Here is a 16,351-nt window from a genome sequence, read left to right on the forward strand (position 1 = left end):
CTATGGGATAAATATAGAGTGGGACCAACGCGAAGTTGAAAAACAAATGTATCCTCATATGTGTCGTCACATAGCTCCCACACGGACTCCCATTTTTCAGGAGGCACTTTTGGTTGGTTAGCTCTCTGTTGCATACCAGAAACTAGAGGCATTAATTCCTCGTAAAAGATAGTATTATTTTGGCCGACGCGGTCTATAATCGCCGTCATAGTAATATGCGGCCGAATAGGATATCCATCCTTTTTTTTTTGGTCTCCAGGATAGTATAGGTTCTCCAAAAACCAATTGCCTTCGCCATCTAGGCCTCCCCCCACAGAAACGGGTCCGGATGGCTGTAACTTCAATCAGTCATCAAACAACTTGCTTATTTTTCTAAATTGTACCGACTTACCTTATCGCACCCAGATTCCTATATTCCCCCAGATTGCCGCAGGACTTGGGCAGGTTCTCCCTGGACGGCTTGAAAGCAAAATAGGTTATGTATTCTGAGATTTCTATACCACGAGCTTCTGAAGTCCAGGCAAAGTCGAGATGTCCTCCAGGCCTCTCAGGTTCAGGCCTCTCAGAAGGCTCCAGGTACTCCTCAAATGGTCTTAGTTTTTGTCGCGGGGGGTGTCTCCTGAGCTCTGACAAGGCGGGTCGTCGACAGTCATGGAGACATGCCCGAGGGGGTCTATCTCCAGAGGATGGACCCTAATATTGAGCCGCGTAAGAATGTCATCACCAATAATTCCTGTTTCCTTCGAGACACCGAGCTCTTCGGGGTGATCCAGAGTCTCCCTTAGGGCATTTAGAACGTCGCGCGCCTTTTTCATCGGCGTTCTCCTCGGCATTCTGAAGTAAAGATGAGAAGCGTGGGGGAATTTGAATAAGCAATCTTGGAGGTGAGGAGCTGAAGATAATGAAAAGCTCGAAGCTCTATTTATCGAGCTACGTGCACCGACTTCTGACTATGATAGAAGGCGACGGCGATAGCAAACAGGTCCTAGGTAACGGCTATAGCCTACAGGGACCCAGAAAGTACTAAGAATTGTGATAGGAAGAAGAGTTCTCAGATGGTAAAAAGACTGGGCGGGGCATGTAACACTAGGGTTTTAATATATGGTATTCACTGAAGGTAGCAGGGCGGAAAATTAGCTAGGCGGCGACATTCTCCGCTTAGCGATAAAGGGCGCGGGCGTGTTGCCTTGTAGAGCTTACATATTAGGACTTCACTCTTTAAATCCTATTACATATCTGACGACAAGCCACAGGCTGCGCGTGAAGTTATTGATATTCTACATTAGATCTCTACGTCGCTGGTAAGATCGCCATTCTCCAGAAATTCCCCGCATACTATGTATGCCTGGGCTATGTGAAGCTGTGTTCCTCTGTCTCTGGTCGAAGTAATATGAGAGCTGATAGTGTTTCGTTGTTAGAATACACATCTCGATCGAACGGAGCTTTCTCTTTGCGTGTCGCTGATTGAGAATGGTGCCAATATGGACGCGCTTGCGGTGAGTTCCTTGAGGCAATGCTAAATATGTTTTGGTTAGGTAAGAAACTGACACGCGTATGCCAAAGGCTGTCATACAGGATCCGAGGAAAGCAGCGCCCATGACGCCAGTAAGACGAGGCATATCTGGTAGAGCGGACTAAGGACGGGGAGTGCAGTGCGAATACGGTTTTTACACGGCTGGCGTTTACGGTGCTACGATGATTATTATTCCAACTCGGGAGATACCATTCACGTTCTCATTTCAGAAGGTGGGAGTACTCAGGGTACAGACGGAGCTTATGAGATGATATGACCACCTTTACGCTGAGTTGTATGTGCAGGCTGCAGCAGAGTCGTGAAAGGAAATAGATATTTGAGAAATATATCATCCTTCGAGCTGGATCCGATCTCGCCAGCTATCGCTTCGGTGGTGGCTTGTTTCACACGGCCCCCTTCGTCTGCATTGGAGTCTTTATTTTTCGTTTCCTTTTCATCGTCCCTGTTACCAAGGCTGGAAGAGTTGTGTTCGCCAACAGGATACGGGTCAGCGGCAGCCAAAGGCTGCCATTTTCTGGACTTGCCTCCAGTAGAGATAGTCACTCGCAATGCCGCAAAAGGCGGTTAAGAGAGGAAAGTCCAAGGCAGAAACCCTTCGTCCCCTGTGAGTATCTCATTAGGGCCTCGCAAATGGATCAACATGACCAGTACAAGTTTGAACGCTCGCCCTGTTCGCAGTTAGTGGCATGATTTGTAGCAAAAGTTCTATAGAGTTGACTGTTCCATCTTCGACTGCGCCATTCTGGAATTCTTGTCCATTTTCCTGGATCCAGCAGTGAACAACTCGGCAGTCCATAGGCTCTTGTCACATTTTATTCACACCACATATACTAAGAAATAGCTTAGATGAGGAATGTTCCATTACAGACTGCAATATCTCGTCAGTCTATCCAGAAGACCTTTCAGGGGTGGTCACGAGGTGGCTGTGTAACCATATATATGAATTATCAGACCGATACCTGGTACAATGGGAGCTAGAAAACATCACCACTGAAAATATCTTCCTGTCTACCTAGATAGAAGAGAGGGATATGCTCAATGGGTGCAGGTACTGTCACGATTTGCCCACCTGCATATGTCTCGTTGGTCCACCAATATGTCCACGGCTTAATCTCTCTCGTCCCAATTTGCGGCAGATACACCGACCACTCAGTCACGTTTGGGGTTGTTACCGGCGTGACAAGAAGCCTAGGTCCAAACATGTATTGTTGAGTCGTGGCATTCGTGTTTTTCCGAGTCATTTCCGCTATATGAGGATCGGTACGCTCGAAGTCCATGTATAGCGGCCTCATAATCGACCGGCCAGTCTGGTGGAACTGGTCAAAGATGGTTTGGAGATATGGTTGAAGTTGGTAGCGTAGTTTAATGTAAGAGACGATTATAGGAGTGTTTGTCTCGCCATATGACCATGGCTCATTGCTACAGGTATATGCGTTTTGAGTGTTACACTCTCGGGAGCCATGGGTTCGCATAAACGGCAGGAAAGTCGCCCATTGGAACCAACGCACATAGAGTTCGCGATACTGAGGCGTATCTATATTTGCACTCCAAGGCACAGTTGGATCAGCCTGGAATCCACCCGCGTCCATTGTCCACCATCCCCATCCGGTTGCAGCGGCAGATAACCCACTGGCCACCTGCACGGCAAGGGTATCCCAGACTGATGTCGTGTCCCCAGACCATATCATGCTGCAGAAGCGCTGAGAGCCAATGTATCCTGACCTGCTTAGGCTGATATGTTCGCATTCGGTGCCCATCTTGGTCTCGGTAACATTGCGAAAGCCTTCTTCGATGGCTTGCTGGTGCGCCCAAGGATATAACTTGCCGGCACTGAATTGTGAGCCCACCGCATACAGTGTGTTGGGTAGAGTGAATGGGATGGACTCGATGTAGCTACTTTGTCCGTTGTTTTCGTAGGCTTCACCTAATGCTCCGCCGTCTGCCTGGTCGATCCAGAAGTTCTTAATCCCCTTCTCATAATAGTTTCTCTTCAGTGTTTTCCAGAGGAATTCTCGTGCTGCCGGATTTGTCGAGTCATAATTGCGGATATATGACCCATTCCAGGAATCAGTAGTACCAGGGCCAGATCGAGTTGCAGATAAGAAGCCATTAGCGATTAATTCGAGATAATTGTCGCTATCATCGGCCACGCTGGGCCACAAAGAGGCCATCATTTCCGCTCCGGTTAGATCTTTTACCTTTTCCGCCATTGATGCCACATCAGGCCACAGGCGCGGGTCTAGTTGCCAGTCTCCCTGATGAGCCCAGGACTGGTAGTCGATAACAATTAAGGAAACAGGAATGTTGAGATCCTTGAAGCGTTGTGCTAGAAGTTCAACCTCAGTCTGGTTCTCGTACCGTAGCTTCGACTGGATAAACCCTAATGAAAACAGTGGAGGAGGAGGAGCACGCCCAGTCAATGCCGATAGGCGTCGCTGGAGGGTATCATAATCTCCTGAAGGCGCAGCAACAATCACATAGTCGACAACAGTAGCTAAGTCTGCTGTAAATTTGTTGCGTACCGGACCAAACTCCATACGACCTTCAGATGGCATGTTCCAAATAAATCCGTATCCTTTATTGCTCATAAATACCGGGGTAGGGATATGGGTGTTGAAGTTGATCAGATCAATGACCGAACCCTTCTTATTAACCATATGATCCTGCTGCGTGCCCGTTCCATAAATCTGTTCATCAGGTGTCGTGCTGAACGAGAATTCGGCAGAAAACTCACTACCTGGTCCTGGCCAACGATAATATCGAGGGTTGATTGACTTTAGGGGCGCATACTCATTCGTCAACAACGTCTCCGACTCGTTCTTTTCAACACGGTAGAACGCCAATCGATATCCTCCAGGGTTACCGCCCCATCCAGATGTCCTCACGATAATGTTGCCGTTGCGAATCGCCATGGTACGATTACCATTGAAGGCAGTGTCGAAGTTCATTCCATGGGCTTTTCCATTTTCGAATCCTTCTAGGGGCGGGTCGTAGATAAAGCTGATCTCGTTCCCAGTCGGCGGCCGATAGGGCCAGGCTCGCACACGGAAGCCATCATATCCAAAAGGTTGAACCAATATTGTCTCAAAACCGTGCTGCATACGAAACCCTGTGGAGTTTGGCATGAAGTATTCCAGGTCTCCGGCTGGGATGGCGTTGGCCCACACCAGTGGGATAACGGAGATTCCCAGTACCCAACAGAACACAAATTGTATCATTGTGTCACGTTAGGTTTTTTAATAATACAACGTTTGGAAATTCACCGTTCGTCGAGAGCTATTTAAGATTCCCAGTACAAATTTATCCGATATATTAGCCTGATCTTCCATGGTGTGTCATATTTCTATCGCTGCAGAGTGTACCTGATTGGGGGACAAATATTTCAAGGCGCCGTGTTGACTGGTTTTATTTCTCCGCATGAGATGTTCGGAACAGCTTGGGCCGAGAGACCGTCATCCCAAGTCAAAAAAAAAAGAGGTGCTGCTCCGGCTTTAACTAACTAGAATCTAGAATTTACTTTGAATAATAATGCTAGATTGCTAGATACATAGCTATCTACGACCATTATATACTAGCAATCATAGTCCCGGTGGAACATGTCATGTATGTAGATAGATGCTGGGATGGCCTTAAAGGGCTAGGGTCTTCTGGTACTAGAAAATCACCATGAGTGTGCGCTGCACTTCCAGTAAATATCGCATTGACCGGCCTTCTTGTGTTTTTCTCGTGAGATTAGGTGTTTTGAGTGCATCATGTTCTTGCGCCGCTGTATATTTGTCTGTCAGTGAGACTTTCCCAGTATAGTGTATTTTTCCCACGAACGGATCTCATTCAGAAATCCCTAGCAATCTCTTGATTACGGAGGACATTTCCTCGGTTTCGACAAAGTGATACCCTTTTCTGTATGGGTAAAATTCTGCGTTCGATCTCTTTGAAGAGACACAGAGAACCATCCTGATGTCGACCAGAGTATATGAATAAGAGTAGATATTGATTTAGCAGAAGGCAAGATTACAAGGATTTGTCTTCGTGAATGCTCATCAATCACATTTGCAGCGCACGGGCCTCAGGTCTCTAAGTAGATGACACTTCACTGCGACAGTCACTCTGGACAGGCCAGATCCCATTGACAATAAATAGTTGCATGCCGGATGACAATTGTATAAGGAAACGGTGATGATTCGGGATCAAAATTTTACAGAGAATGTCAGGGACCTACTAAGGGCATGTGTATACAAATTCTCCCTTGTATTCTGCGGCAGTAGTTGCTATGGTTGTCTTCCATTATGTACTACGCCTTCGACGAAGATCATAACGGAGCAGCGAAGAATCGACTATGGTACATACTCAAGTAAGCCAACATGTCTGTTTGTGAATTGCGGTATCCTCATATACACTGATGTTTTCCGGGATCTTGCGCGAGCTACTTAGTAAGAACCTTATCGAGAGCAAGAATGTACTCTTGTTTACTTGTATAGAACAAAAGCTCTGACTAGATATGAGCGGGCATGAACTGGTCGCCATACGCCAAGGAGTCGAAACCTCGTGTGTAATGACCGCGTAGACAAACATGGGTTCGAACGACAAGTGTAGGGTCGAGTCGATTTGATCCGTACCAAGACCCTAGCCTAGACATATTAATATTATTCCCTGGATGTTTCAGTTCCTGCAATCACTTACTTTAGATTTGCTAGCATTAGCGCTGCGATGATCTTATGGGGCAAATACGCGATAACTGGATACATGCGGCAATGCCTCCGGCGGCTCGGATACTTTTTTCACATAAGAAAAAAGGAGGGAAATAACCCTAGATAGCTTTCATAGGCGTGTCACTATGCCCTATACTAAGTGGATAGTGCAGATATGAGAGACCAATAGATGATATATCAATCGAGTGATGGAATACATCTATGGAACCGAAAACTATTCATGGGACATTTAGTCTTCTTTGTTCCTCCATAGAAGGGGAACATATCTGTTCTAGAACAACTAGCAACATATGCAGATCAGGCCGTTTTTAGCCGTTTTTATGAAATAGCAATAGCAATATTTGATCCTTAGGCATGTCTAAGAAGAAGGACTGCACGTATGTATGGCAACTATGGAGTACATAGTCAAAAGTACATACAAAACAGGGGTACAGTAAAGTTCAACCGGTCCTATGCACCAGCATGTAAGTTTTTCTTTGGCAGCAGACGAGAACGCTTGGCCCGGTAGCGCTTTGAAGTGACAGGCGAGAGATGGTTTGACGAGATATGGATAAACTTTTCGACTACGACACTTATGCACTTTTCGTGTGGAGCTTACAAGGCTAGCTAGACCTGTGCTCCAGTGAACGACCTAGATAGTCCGCAGTCTCGGTAGAGACAGGTACAGTCAAACCGGAAAACTGGAACAGCTTTCCGTCCAACGGCCCTGTCACCTTTTGGATGATGGCCTAGACTTTTTGTGCTCCATAAGTACCTGCTGTAGTCTAATAATATTATTATGTACACTTCTAACCCCGTATTATTAACTCCGGATACAGACTCGCCGCTGTCACGTTAGACTAATGAGCAGCCGAGCCCAGTGGCTTCGGCTGTGAAGCCCAAGTGCATCAAGTTTTAGTAACTAGCGGATTCTACCGTTAAGTTAGTAAGTCGTAAGTCGTACAGTACTTCTGTCACAGGTCATTTTTATTTAATAATTAACAAGAGGCCTGATCAGATCTCAGATCCTCTGTGACCGCCTCTTGGTCGCTCGATCCGTTCGTTTCCTTCTTTCTTTATTTTGTTCTATATGCCCCTGACCGCAAAATGACCCGTGTGTTCGAGAATGCGTCCAATCTTCAGCCATGGTCGATAGCAACTTGTGTTTCGGTGACGGGACTGGCTTTCGTCACCGTATGCTTGCGTCTGCTTTCTCGCTACGAACGGAAGCAAAAGCTCTGGTGGGATGACTACATGGTCATCTTCTCCATGGTCCGTATTATTCTCCTGCAGTCCCTATGATTTCTGTCAATACCAAAAGGATCTGGATTGCTGACAGACAATGGCCTTGTAGGTGTGGAACATCATGGTATTGGGATTCATCCTTGGAATGATCAAGTATGGCATGGGTCTTCATGCAGACACTATTCCACCCGAGCACGTCGTCATGATCGCAAAACTCCTTGTCGTCGCGGAGGTTCTCTACGTTTATAATCTAGTGTGGACAAAGATTAGCTTCCTGCTGATGTACTACCGCATCTTCCATGTGCCCTATTTCAAGAAATGGGCCTATATCATCGGTACCTTTGTCGTCCTCTGGGTGATCACGATCATGTTCGCATTTATCTTCATTTGTGTCCCCGTGGAGAAGCTGTGGACTCCTTCATTGCCAGGCCATTGCATCAACCAGGTCGGCACGTGGATTGCGAACGCTTGCTCAACGATCGCCACCGATCTGGCCATTCTCGTCCTGCCCATTCCACAAGTGTGGAAACTACAGCTAGCGCGCTCCCAGAAGATCGCACTTACGATTGCTTTCTGCCTCGGCTTTTTGTATGTCTCTCCCTTCTCGGGCTCTTCTGTCGGTCCTAGTCTACTCGGTCCAGTGACCTGTTCTAACCAAAGCTGCAGCGTCGTCTTCGCATCGGCCTATCGTTTCACTGTGCTTTTCTCCTACTCCGCCCTCGATTCCTCCTATACTTTAGCGCCCACTGTCGGCTGGACCGCCATTGAAATCTCTGCAGGCATCATCTCAGCATGCTTGCCTACTTTGCGCCCTGCGTTGCAACTGTTTGCCCGGAAGTGCGGTATCAAAGGCTTCATGTCTGATCTGCGGACCACACCAGCGACGGGCTATTCGGGGACTGGGCGTTCGAAGGGAGGTAGCCACGGGCCCGGTACGACGATCGATTCCACCACGAGCCATGCGCGATCGGAAAGCCAGCGACGCTTCTATCGGCTGGACGATGAAAGTGGCACTGGCCAGATGGAGAGCGATCGATTCCCGATCGACAGTTCGTTGAGGCCCAAGCACGGCTACATTTACACGACTTCTGTTCTTGGTACGACTAAAAACAATGATGCAGACAGTCTGAGCGGCGATGAAGTCCCTCTGCACAGCATCCGTGTGCAGAAGGATTTCAAGCAAGTGGAAGGATGATCGCTATCTCGGCGAGAGCCACTCCCAAGTACGTATGGTACTCTAGTATTATAACTTGGCGCAGCCCTCCCCACCAGATCGGTTCGTGCTAGGATTCCGCCGTTCGCTGCGGGCTGTGCTCTCTTCACGGGGGAAACAGCACCCGTACATATGGGATGAACGACTGTATATAGAGATTTTGTAGCATATATCCCACCATTCAATGTCAAATTCCTAATTTTCTTTTGTTCGCCCCTTTTTCTTTTCTTTTTTTTTTTTATTATTTCCCACTCCTGCGTATAAGGGGGCTGTGGAGAGAATGACAGCGGGAGCGGATAGATACATCCCATGGAAGAACCCGACTTGCGGGGCTGACTCAAGCCCCCCCAGTAAAAGAGAAGAGAACTCTGGATCCGGGCTATCTAAGTGTAACTAGAACAAGTTACGGGCAATAAATAATCAAAACGTGCCACGCGCCGTCCAACCCCGATCGAACCCTGTTCCCAGCCCAAGAGTACTTAGTCGCCTCGGATACGAATAGTAGTACCTAGAGTGGCTCAGTGGAAGGACCTCGTGTTTCACGATCTGGCAGTCCGTGATGCGGCCGATCCTTTTCGTGCAGGGGTTCCCCAAGCCATGCATGCGAACAGTTAATATAATAATAATAATAATAATAATGCTTCATTATTGTTATGAAGCTCAGTTGGTGACTTTGTGCGCAACATGAGTCGCGGTTCGGGTTCTCCGATGTCAAAGTGCGGACCGGGGAAAGCGAGCCGTTGAGCCAAACCAATTTTCCAGCTTCTTCTAACCTCACTTGGACAGATCTCCATGGTCAAGTTCTCGGGGCCCATCCCAAACCTGGAAACTACTGGAGACACGGCTCGTTCTCCTTCGGCTGCGGTTCGGCCCACGAAGACTGAGGCGACGAGGACATGTGCGAACGTGGTTGGCGATAATAATAATACTCGATGGTAAACTGCTGATAAGCGCGCGTCGTCTCAATGGTTTGCCGCCATGGGGATCGAATCGAGATCTATGCTGATCGCAATCGCCAGAAGGGAGGATGTTCAGACTCCAGAGACCTTCCTGGCTGCAGCATGGGACGCCTGTTCCCGCGTAGCCTCGCGAGGCTCGCTATGAGTCTGTCCACTCCGTATCTAGTGCAAGCCGGGATAGCTGATGATTTAAAAAGGCCCACTCTCGAGGCAACTTAGGGGAAACGAACGGTCCAACATCGGATGATTCTTATCTGGTGGACGCCATGAGTGGGAATCCGTTAAACTCTCTGGGTTGGAACCGACAGAATCCAGCTGTCAAATGCTAAGCTGCTCTTAGTAGTAAGTAGCTCACAAAGTTTTCTGATTCTTGAGCCCCCGGACGGATTTTTCTTCCACCGTCCTCTTCTCATTTGAGCTAATTCTATAGAAATACGAACAATGGCGGCAACAACGACGATTGAGGTCCCGCATTTAGGCGGCATCAGAGTTGGCTATGCCCTCTCTGGAGATCGCTACGATGACTCGAAGCCCACTGTCGTTCTAATCAATTCGATGTGTACGACAGTCTCTCTGTATCGTGAGCAGTTCAGCGACACTAAACTCACGGATGTCGTGAACCTGCTTGCCATTGAGCCTCTGGGTCATGGCGCCACGAGTACAAAGGCAGAGCACTGGACGTACTGGGATACGGCAACCATGGCCCTGCAGGTCATGGATAAGTTGGGGATTCAGAAGGCATTTGCTCTAGGAACCAGCCAGGGAGGATGGATTGTTGTCCGCATGGCTATGCTGGCGCCGGAACGGGTATGTTCCAGTCCTCTTCTGTGGCAGGGGCAAACAGAATGTCGCTGGCAGAATTCGAAGAAAATTGTAGCAGTAAATTGTCCTATGGCTGACACAAAAATCTCCTGTTTGGTCAAATAGATACTCGGTGTCATTCCCCTCGGCACATCTATGGACAGTGAATCGGCCGACTCGCGCACGAAGAACTGCTGGGATCCTTTCCCCATCATCAAGCCTTTTTATGAGAAGTGGTCCAGCGCTACCGAAACTCCAGACTTCGTGATCGATGACGTCTGGTGTGGACTGGTTGCGACCCTCGGTTTTGGCAACGGTGTGTCACCGGAGACGGTCGAGTTTTGGAAATCCACCGTGAGAGACGTTTATCGGGGCGATGAGGGCAGAAGGAAGGCCCGCATGGCATGTATCTGTCTCCTAGAGCGTGACGGCTTGCTCTTGAGATTGCCGGATGTCAAGTGCCCCGTGTACTGGTTGCAAGTAAGTAGCATACTGGGTTCCGCGCGGGGATTGCACCCCTGTAGTCTATGAATCTCCCCTGCCACATCCTTGTTTACGACCCGTCCTTCAATGCAGGCTACTAATGATGTGAAAACAGGGAACCGAAGATGTGCCTTATGGCCAGGTCGTTCCCGCCGAACAAATTAAAATGTTCACCGCGTCAAAGGAAGCAAAGCTCGTCCCTGTCCAGGGTGGTGCTCACTATCTGAATGCGACTAGCCCGACTGAAATCGCAGATGCTATTCTGGAGATGGTTCGCAAGCATCAATAGAAGGATCGATCAGTTAGAGATACACAATCATGTTGCTCGTGTCAATGCATATTATCACAAGTCTGCTGATTATGCTTGACGAACAACGCAACTGCTAATTCATGCGTCCCTGCCACCTCTAAAATTCCGCTCAACTTCCGGGTTAGGAATAGCGAGTCTCATAGATGTAGTTAGATAGCTTTCTGGAGCTTGGATATTCCACGCAATCAAACAGCTTATCGAAGAGCTCCAAATACCATGTTTATCAATGAGCTGGGAGGATACTGGTCTGATGATAGAATATCCTCATGACCATATGCCAACTAACCGTGACTAACCGATCGTGAGGGGAAGGGACCAGAGTACATATGAGCGGCCTGCTTCTTCTAAGCGACATATACCTGAAACTTCAAGGTCTTCCTATTCGACAGCCATATAAACCAGTTATAAGCCGAAGAGAGTAACCAGAATTCTGATTCTGAGCAAAGGTTCTAAAGACTACTGACAGCCTGAGTCATACATATTATAGATACGAGAGGTCTACGGGGAACTTGAATTGATATACAAGCATCCATTGAGATTTTGTAGTAGGACTTTAGTTATTGTCAAACATTCCGAGGCGAACAAATGCGAAACTTGAGAAATAGTGATCACCAAATCTCTATAATATACTACAGAACAGATGTAACTCACATAACCCAATCAGCACCAGGTCGACTAAGTCATAAGCTTAGTTGATTTATTGCCAGTCTAGATAATGCCAAAGACAGTATGTGTCCTGACATTACCAAGTAGCTTATAGCGAACATTAATTTTATATTCTCCATTCCTATCATACAAAAAAGCGACACATGAGTAAATTTTATGTTGGCAGGCCTCGAGGCTTGCGGTTCAACATTTCTCTGTGAAAATGAGTAGATAGGGAGTATCTCACGAAACTATGCGCATTTATTTGTATTTCTCAGTGTTGAGACTGAGAAGAATGGACGTGATATGGCAAGGAATGAATGGTGGCCAGCACCTTAGAGAGTATAGTATAACTCGTGACATATAAATATGATGAAAGCGGGATGATCATAGCTTGTTAAGTGCTGGGCTCCGAGCAACCTAAACGATGGTCAGAATCAGTATGGACATTAAATTGTGGAAGGCACGAGCACCAAGAATACATACCATGCTTCTGAATCTCTTTCCAAAAATGTACATGGGAACGGTAGTCAAACTTATCACCAAGTTTACAATCCCAATTGTAAGGAATACCACGAGCGGGCCACTAGCAGTGTACCATCCATTGGCGAAGAGACTGGCAAAGAATGTGAAAACAGCCTTCATAAAGTTGATGGTGACAAAGGCTTGGTTCGCGTCTCGTGGATGGCAGTCAATCACATAAGCAAAGCTGGCGGTACTAGCGAACCCAACCGACGCCGAATGCAAACTCATGAAAACAATGGCAATAGCAAGAGGCGCTCCTTGAGATACGCTGACGCCAAATCCAATGAATCCTACCGTGGAGAAGATCGTAGCAGGAATCATCAGTGTCAAACGGAATTCAGGCTCGTAGATACCATTGTTGCGCCGCGCCATGAACCGGGAGATCCTGTCAGCGACAAATCCAGAGAGAGGATTGGCGATGAGAGCCACAATGAGCAGTGGAATATTGGTGAGACCAATTTGAGCTGGGTTAAGGTTATAGGGAGGGGAGCTAAAGACGTTGACAGAGAGGACGCCGAAAGTGACCAGCCATGTCATAAATGAGCCGTAGACAAGAGTACTGAATATAACGGCAGGGAAAGCAACGAGAGGCAGGGGTTTAATGACCAATCTCCAGAAGCTCTCGTCCGACAATCGTCCGTTGAAGACTCGCAGCTGACTAGTGAATGGTCGCGGTGGTTCATTCAATTCGAACTTGTTGATGCTTTCGGTGTCTTTCTCGTAATCGTCTAGCTTCTTTCCTTTGATATAAACAGTCTCAGGGACAAGGAAAAAGATTGCCGGCACTAGGAAGACAAATATTATAGCAGTGACACCGAATGTGGCAAGGAAGCCCAGACTCTCAATTATGTAACCGGAGATAACTTGCCTGTTGTAAAATGAGCGAACGTGAATAAGGACGATGGATGGTGACTTACCCAAGAAGGACGCCAGATGCAATCATTACTCCCCAGATGGCAATCTTCTGACCCCTTTCATGGACAAAGAAGATATCTGAGACGGTCGAGGTTACCAGAGTTTCCAAAGGAGCGGAGGCCAATCCTTGCACGATTCTCATGACGACGAGGGAGACGAAGTTCTGACAGAGCATTGAGCATTCCAAGCATGAGACCTGCTGTATCTGGAACTTACCATGGAAAAGAAACCCCAAACATTGGTTATCAACAACGCAAATGCTGAAATCACAAACACTGGCCGCTTTCCCCAAACCGTGGCAGAGGCTGCGGTAAAGAACGTTGCACTTCCAGTTACAAGCAAGAAGAGTCCAATAAGCAAGGATGAGATCTGATCCAAAGAAACGTTATACATTTGAGAAGCTACTTCCAACCCAGGCGAGATCATCGGGCCGAGTCTGTTCTATATCAGTGTCGGAACTCGGATCATCCTTGGGATGCCGGGACGTACGATGTTGTAACTCCAGAAGTCAAGGCCAGTGTTATCATTATCACATTCTTCTTGATGAAAGACCTGATCCAAAATGTAAGCACAGGCGATTACCAGTTTAGGAGCTTCTGATTACCAATTGTAGGGGTCGTTCGGACTGTCGCTCGGTTGGGGAACCAATACAACTCCGTCTTTCGTCTTAAGTATGGCATCTTCAAAGCTTTGCGCTGCAAAGTCATTGTCAGTATCCGTTAATAGTGATACGCAACCTTTCCTTTCTTTTCCTTTTTTCTGGGAACACATACTTGATTCGGGCTCTCTGTCCAACAGAGTGGTCCCGGGAACTTCAGCAAGCTTAGTATCTTCCAGGATACCCCACGCCATATTCACAGTTAATATTGCGAGGTTATTTTGCTTCTTTATGGAAATGGAAACGAGAGTAAAACAAAATAAGAAGAAAAAGCAGAGATATTAATAAGGAAATAATCAGAACTAGAACAGTAAGGGAGAAAAGAATAGGACTGCCCAACACCGTCCTGCGATGCTGTCAGGAAGAACAGAACTGAAGTCAAGAGAATGGATACCAGTCGAAGCATTGGAAAGATGGAAAAAGTAGCACATAGATATTGTTATACCGCAGTAACGCTAATTCACTCTTTGCCACAGATCAGACCTTAAACACAGCCCATTACTAAAGCATGCGTAGCAGAAAACTGGGTACCTTATTGAATCCTTGCAAAGGGGGCGGACCCAATGTGGTCACCACAGCGCAGGAATCGTGGCATCATAAAACATTTCCCATAGCGCCCGGGGTCACTTCAAGCTCCACATCGAATATCCACCATTTTTCTACGGTAGATGTTGGTGGTGTTGCTCAGATTCTGAGAGCTGGATAAGTAGGGCAAGTCTCAGGTGAAACTGGCGTATCCAGATGGAGACGAGATCATGCTAGACGATATCTCAAGAGATCATAGGATGGGCGATCATCTGTTTCCAAATGTATCGGCTGCAGTTACTGCCAATGTTGGGAGCGGAAGATACCCGAATTCTCGACTAGATGGGTTCAGTCACTTGTAAGCATTGCTTTGGAGTGTCTCGATAGTTCATATCGATCACTGGCGCACACATGCATATCGTCTCGTCCAAGTCGAGTGGAAAACCGAATATCCGTGAAACAAGATACCTGGCAGAGAAATGATAAAATCATCTTCTTGAAGCCGGATACATTCTGGCAGCCCGTCAGCATCGAAGCAACCGATAGTCACTGACACGCGAGGAGTGTCGATACAATAAGATCGAGACAGAAGCAGCCCGGGGCGTGGTGGATCCTGTCGATCACTCTTAGAACGTGCGAGCGTTCTTAGCTTCATTGTGTCTCTGTTGGTCACATCTGGAACAGCGGACCGCATTAGGTCGTCGATCTTCCTTAGAACAGCGATCACCCTGGGAATTAGTTCCTGGTCCGTATCAGGAAGTTAATTTATCGTCTTCCCAAGGTGGACTTAAAACTGCTACTCCCTTGGCAATGATGTTTCCCTTTCTAGAAGTGGTATGTATCGACGTTTTCTTACTCGCAGTTCGAAATCCATCTTGACTTCTTTGATCCGCTTAGAAATGCTACTAAGCGGAATCATTCCGGGGTTGCTAGAAATAGCATTATCAGCGTGCCCGGAGTAGAATTTATCCTCTATCTATCTATATTTACAGACATACGGCACTATGAATGATTAGCTCTCCAGTCTAATCGGCTCCACTTTTTCTGATCTTGTCTCTCGTCGTCCGGGCGAGACTGATGTGGAGGTGTTGAAGAGCGCAAACAATGCTCGAAAGGCTTGCAAAGAAGTGGTGTTAGCGAGACGCACAGACAACAGGTTTCCCAGACTGGTTGCCATAACGGTCAAGGCCGCCGAATCGGGAGACCATAGCAGCCCCCGTAAGGAAGGCTCATATAGTTACATCTTACTTGGTTAATTGTGTTCTCCGTTGAGTAATTCAGGAAAATAAAGGTCCAGACTTTTGGGCGACTTAGTTATGCGGAACTGTGGTAACCTATGGCTGTCTCTTTTGAAGCAGCGTACGGCGTATCTCAGAAGCTAGATAGACTATGGCGTAATGTGGAATACGACTACTGCTGCAGATCCTATTCAATGCTATATTCTGTATCCGTGACTAGCTCACCCACGCCCTTCCGGTCGTGGGTGAGCCCTCCCGTATCTTCAATTCCTACCATACCTTCAAAAAAAATTTTAGGTACCTTTTATATGGGAACACCATACAAAAGGTACATAAGGCCAAAAACACAATATTTCCAAATATCTCAACATTTTATTAGAGGACACCTTTATTTTAACTGATAATATTAAAATATTATTATTAAATAATTTATATTTAAATTTTTTAAAAGCTCTCATTAAAAATGAGAGATATATTGGTATTTAAAGATTTCTCACTAAAAATTTTTTATATGGGGAAAATAAAAAAGCAAACGCTTACTTTAATAATTGAGATTTTAATTTCAAATTAAAGCTGTAGGTTATTATATCATATTATTTTAGTATTATTAAT

General features: G+C 46.7%; 5 protein-coding genes across 5 annotated transcripts; 2 read left to right on the top strand and 3 right to left on the bottom strand.

The window, feature by feature from the left end:
* Positions 1–298: 298 nt before the first annotated feature.
* C8Q69DRAFT_448562 (hypothetical protein) lies at positions 299–833 on the bottom strand (the record flags this gene model as incomplete). The annotated part of the gene is made up of 3 exons (XM_028629297.1): positions 299–332; positions 392–626; positions 725–833. 3 exons carry the CDS (start codon positions 831–833, stop codon positions 299–301), a joined length of 378 nt encoding a protein of 125 aa, XP_028481021.1.
* Positions 834–2,419: 1,586 nt separating this feature from the next.
* C8Q69DRAFT_187880 (alpha-glucosidase) lies at positions 2,420–4,850 on the bottom strand. Its single transcript, XM_028625937.1, has one exon. The coding sequence runs from the start codon at positions 4,750–4,752 to the stop codon at positions 2,509–2,511; it is 2,244 nt and encodes a 747-aa protein (XP_028481022.1). The 5' UTR covers positions 4,753–4,850; the 3' UTR covers positions 2,420–2,508.
* A 2,180-nt stretch (positions 4,851–7,030) lies between these two features.
* On the top strand, positions 7,031–8,946 carry C8Q69DRAFT_482915 (hypothetical protein). Its single transcript, XM_028631690.1, has 3 exons — positions 7,031–7,494; positions 7,577–8,055; positions 8,134–8,946. The coding sequence occupies exons 1-3, from the start codon at positions 7,330–7,332 to the stop codon at positions 8,660–8,662; spliced, it is 1,173 nt and encodes a 390-aa protein (XP_028481023.1). The 5' UTR covers positions 7,031–7,329; the 3' UTR covers positions 8,663–8,946.
* An 822-nt stretch (positions 8,947–9,768) lies between these two features.
* Positions 9,769–11,406, top strand: C8Q69DRAFT_187990 (putative alpha/beta hydrolase). Its single transcript, XM_028625938.1, has 5 exons — positions 9,769–9,784; positions 9,837–9,985; positions 10,058–10,446; positions 10,567–10,920; positions 11,039–11,406. The coding sequence occupies exons 3-5, from the start codon at positions 10,081–10,083 to the stop codon at positions 11,210–11,212; spliced, it is 894 nt and encodes a 297-aa protein (XP_028481024.1). The 5' UTR covers positions 9,769–9,784; positions 9,837–9,985; positions 10,058–10,080; the 3' UTR covers positions 11,213–11,406.
* Positions 11,407–11,870: 464 nt separating this feature from the next.
* On the bottom strand, positions 11,871–14,327 carry C8Q69DRAFT_188000 (major facilitator superfamily domain-containing protein). The gene is made up of 7 exons (XM_028625939.1): positions 14,092–14,327; positions 13,923–14,013; positions 13,808–13,870; positions 13,535–13,754; positions 13,321–13,481; positions 12,365–13,271; positions 11,871–12,298 (listed from the first exon to the last, which is right to left on the bottom strand). The coding sequence occupies exons 1-7, from the start codon at positions 14,168–14,170 to the stop codon at positions 12,266–12,268; spliced, it is 1,554 nt and encodes a 517-aa protein (XP_028481025.1). The 5' UTR covers positions 14,171–14,327; the 3' UTR covers positions 11,871–12,265.
* Between the last annotated feature and the right edge of the window lie 2,024 nt (positions 14,328–16,351).

The sequence above is a fragment of the Paecilomyces variotii genome (genome assembly GCF_004022145.1).
Source record: "Paecilomyces variotii strain CBS 101075 chromosome Unknown C8Q69scaffold_21, whole genome shotgun sequence".
Classification (NCBI taxonomy): Eukaryota; Fungi; Ascomycota; class Eurotiomycetes; order Eurotiales; family Thermoascaceae; genus Paecilomyces; species Paecilomyces variotii.

Coding starts and splice junctions, on each gene's coding strand:
- C8Q69DRAFT_187880 (XM_028625937.1), bottom strand. CDS start 4,752: ATGATACAATTTGTGTTCTGTTGGGTACTGGGAATCTCCGTTATCCCA.
- C8Q69DRAFT_482915 (XM_028631690.1), top strand. CDS start 7,330: ATGACCCGTGTGTTCGAGAATGCGTCCAATCTTCAGCCATGGTCGATA. Junction 7,495..7,576: donor ACATGGTCATCTTCTCCATG/GTCCGTATTATT, acceptor ATGGCCTTGTAG/GTGTGGAACATCATGGTATT. Junction 8,056..8,133: donor GCTTTCTGCCTCGGCTTTTT/GTATGTCTCTCC, acceptor CCAAAGCTGCAG/CGTCGTCTTCGCATCGGCCT.
- C8Q69DRAFT_188000 (XM_028625939.1), bottom strand. CDS start 14,170: ATGGCGTGGGGTATCCTGGAAGATACTAAGCTTGCTGAAGTTCCCGGG. Junction 13,482..13,534: donor TTTGGGGTTTCTTTTCCATG/GTAAGTTCCAGA, acceptor ATGCTCTGTCAG/AACTTCGTCTCCCTCGTCGT. Junction 13,272..13,320: donor GCATCTGGCGTCCTTCTTGG/GTAAGTCACCAT, acceptor ATTTTACAACAG/GCAAGTTATCTCCGGTTACA.
- C8Q69DRAFT_187990 (XM_028625938.1), top strand. CDS start 10,081: ATGGCGGCAACAACGACGATTGAGGTCCCGCATTTAGGCGGCATCAGA. Junction 10,447..10,566: donor CTATGCTGGCGCCGGAACGG/GTATGTTCCAGT, acceptor TTGGTCAAATAG/ATACTCGGTGTCATTCCCCT. Junction 10,921..11,038: donor GCCCCGTGTACTGGTTGCAA/GTAAGTAGCATA, acceptor ATGTGAAAACAG/GGAACCGAAGATGTGCCTTA.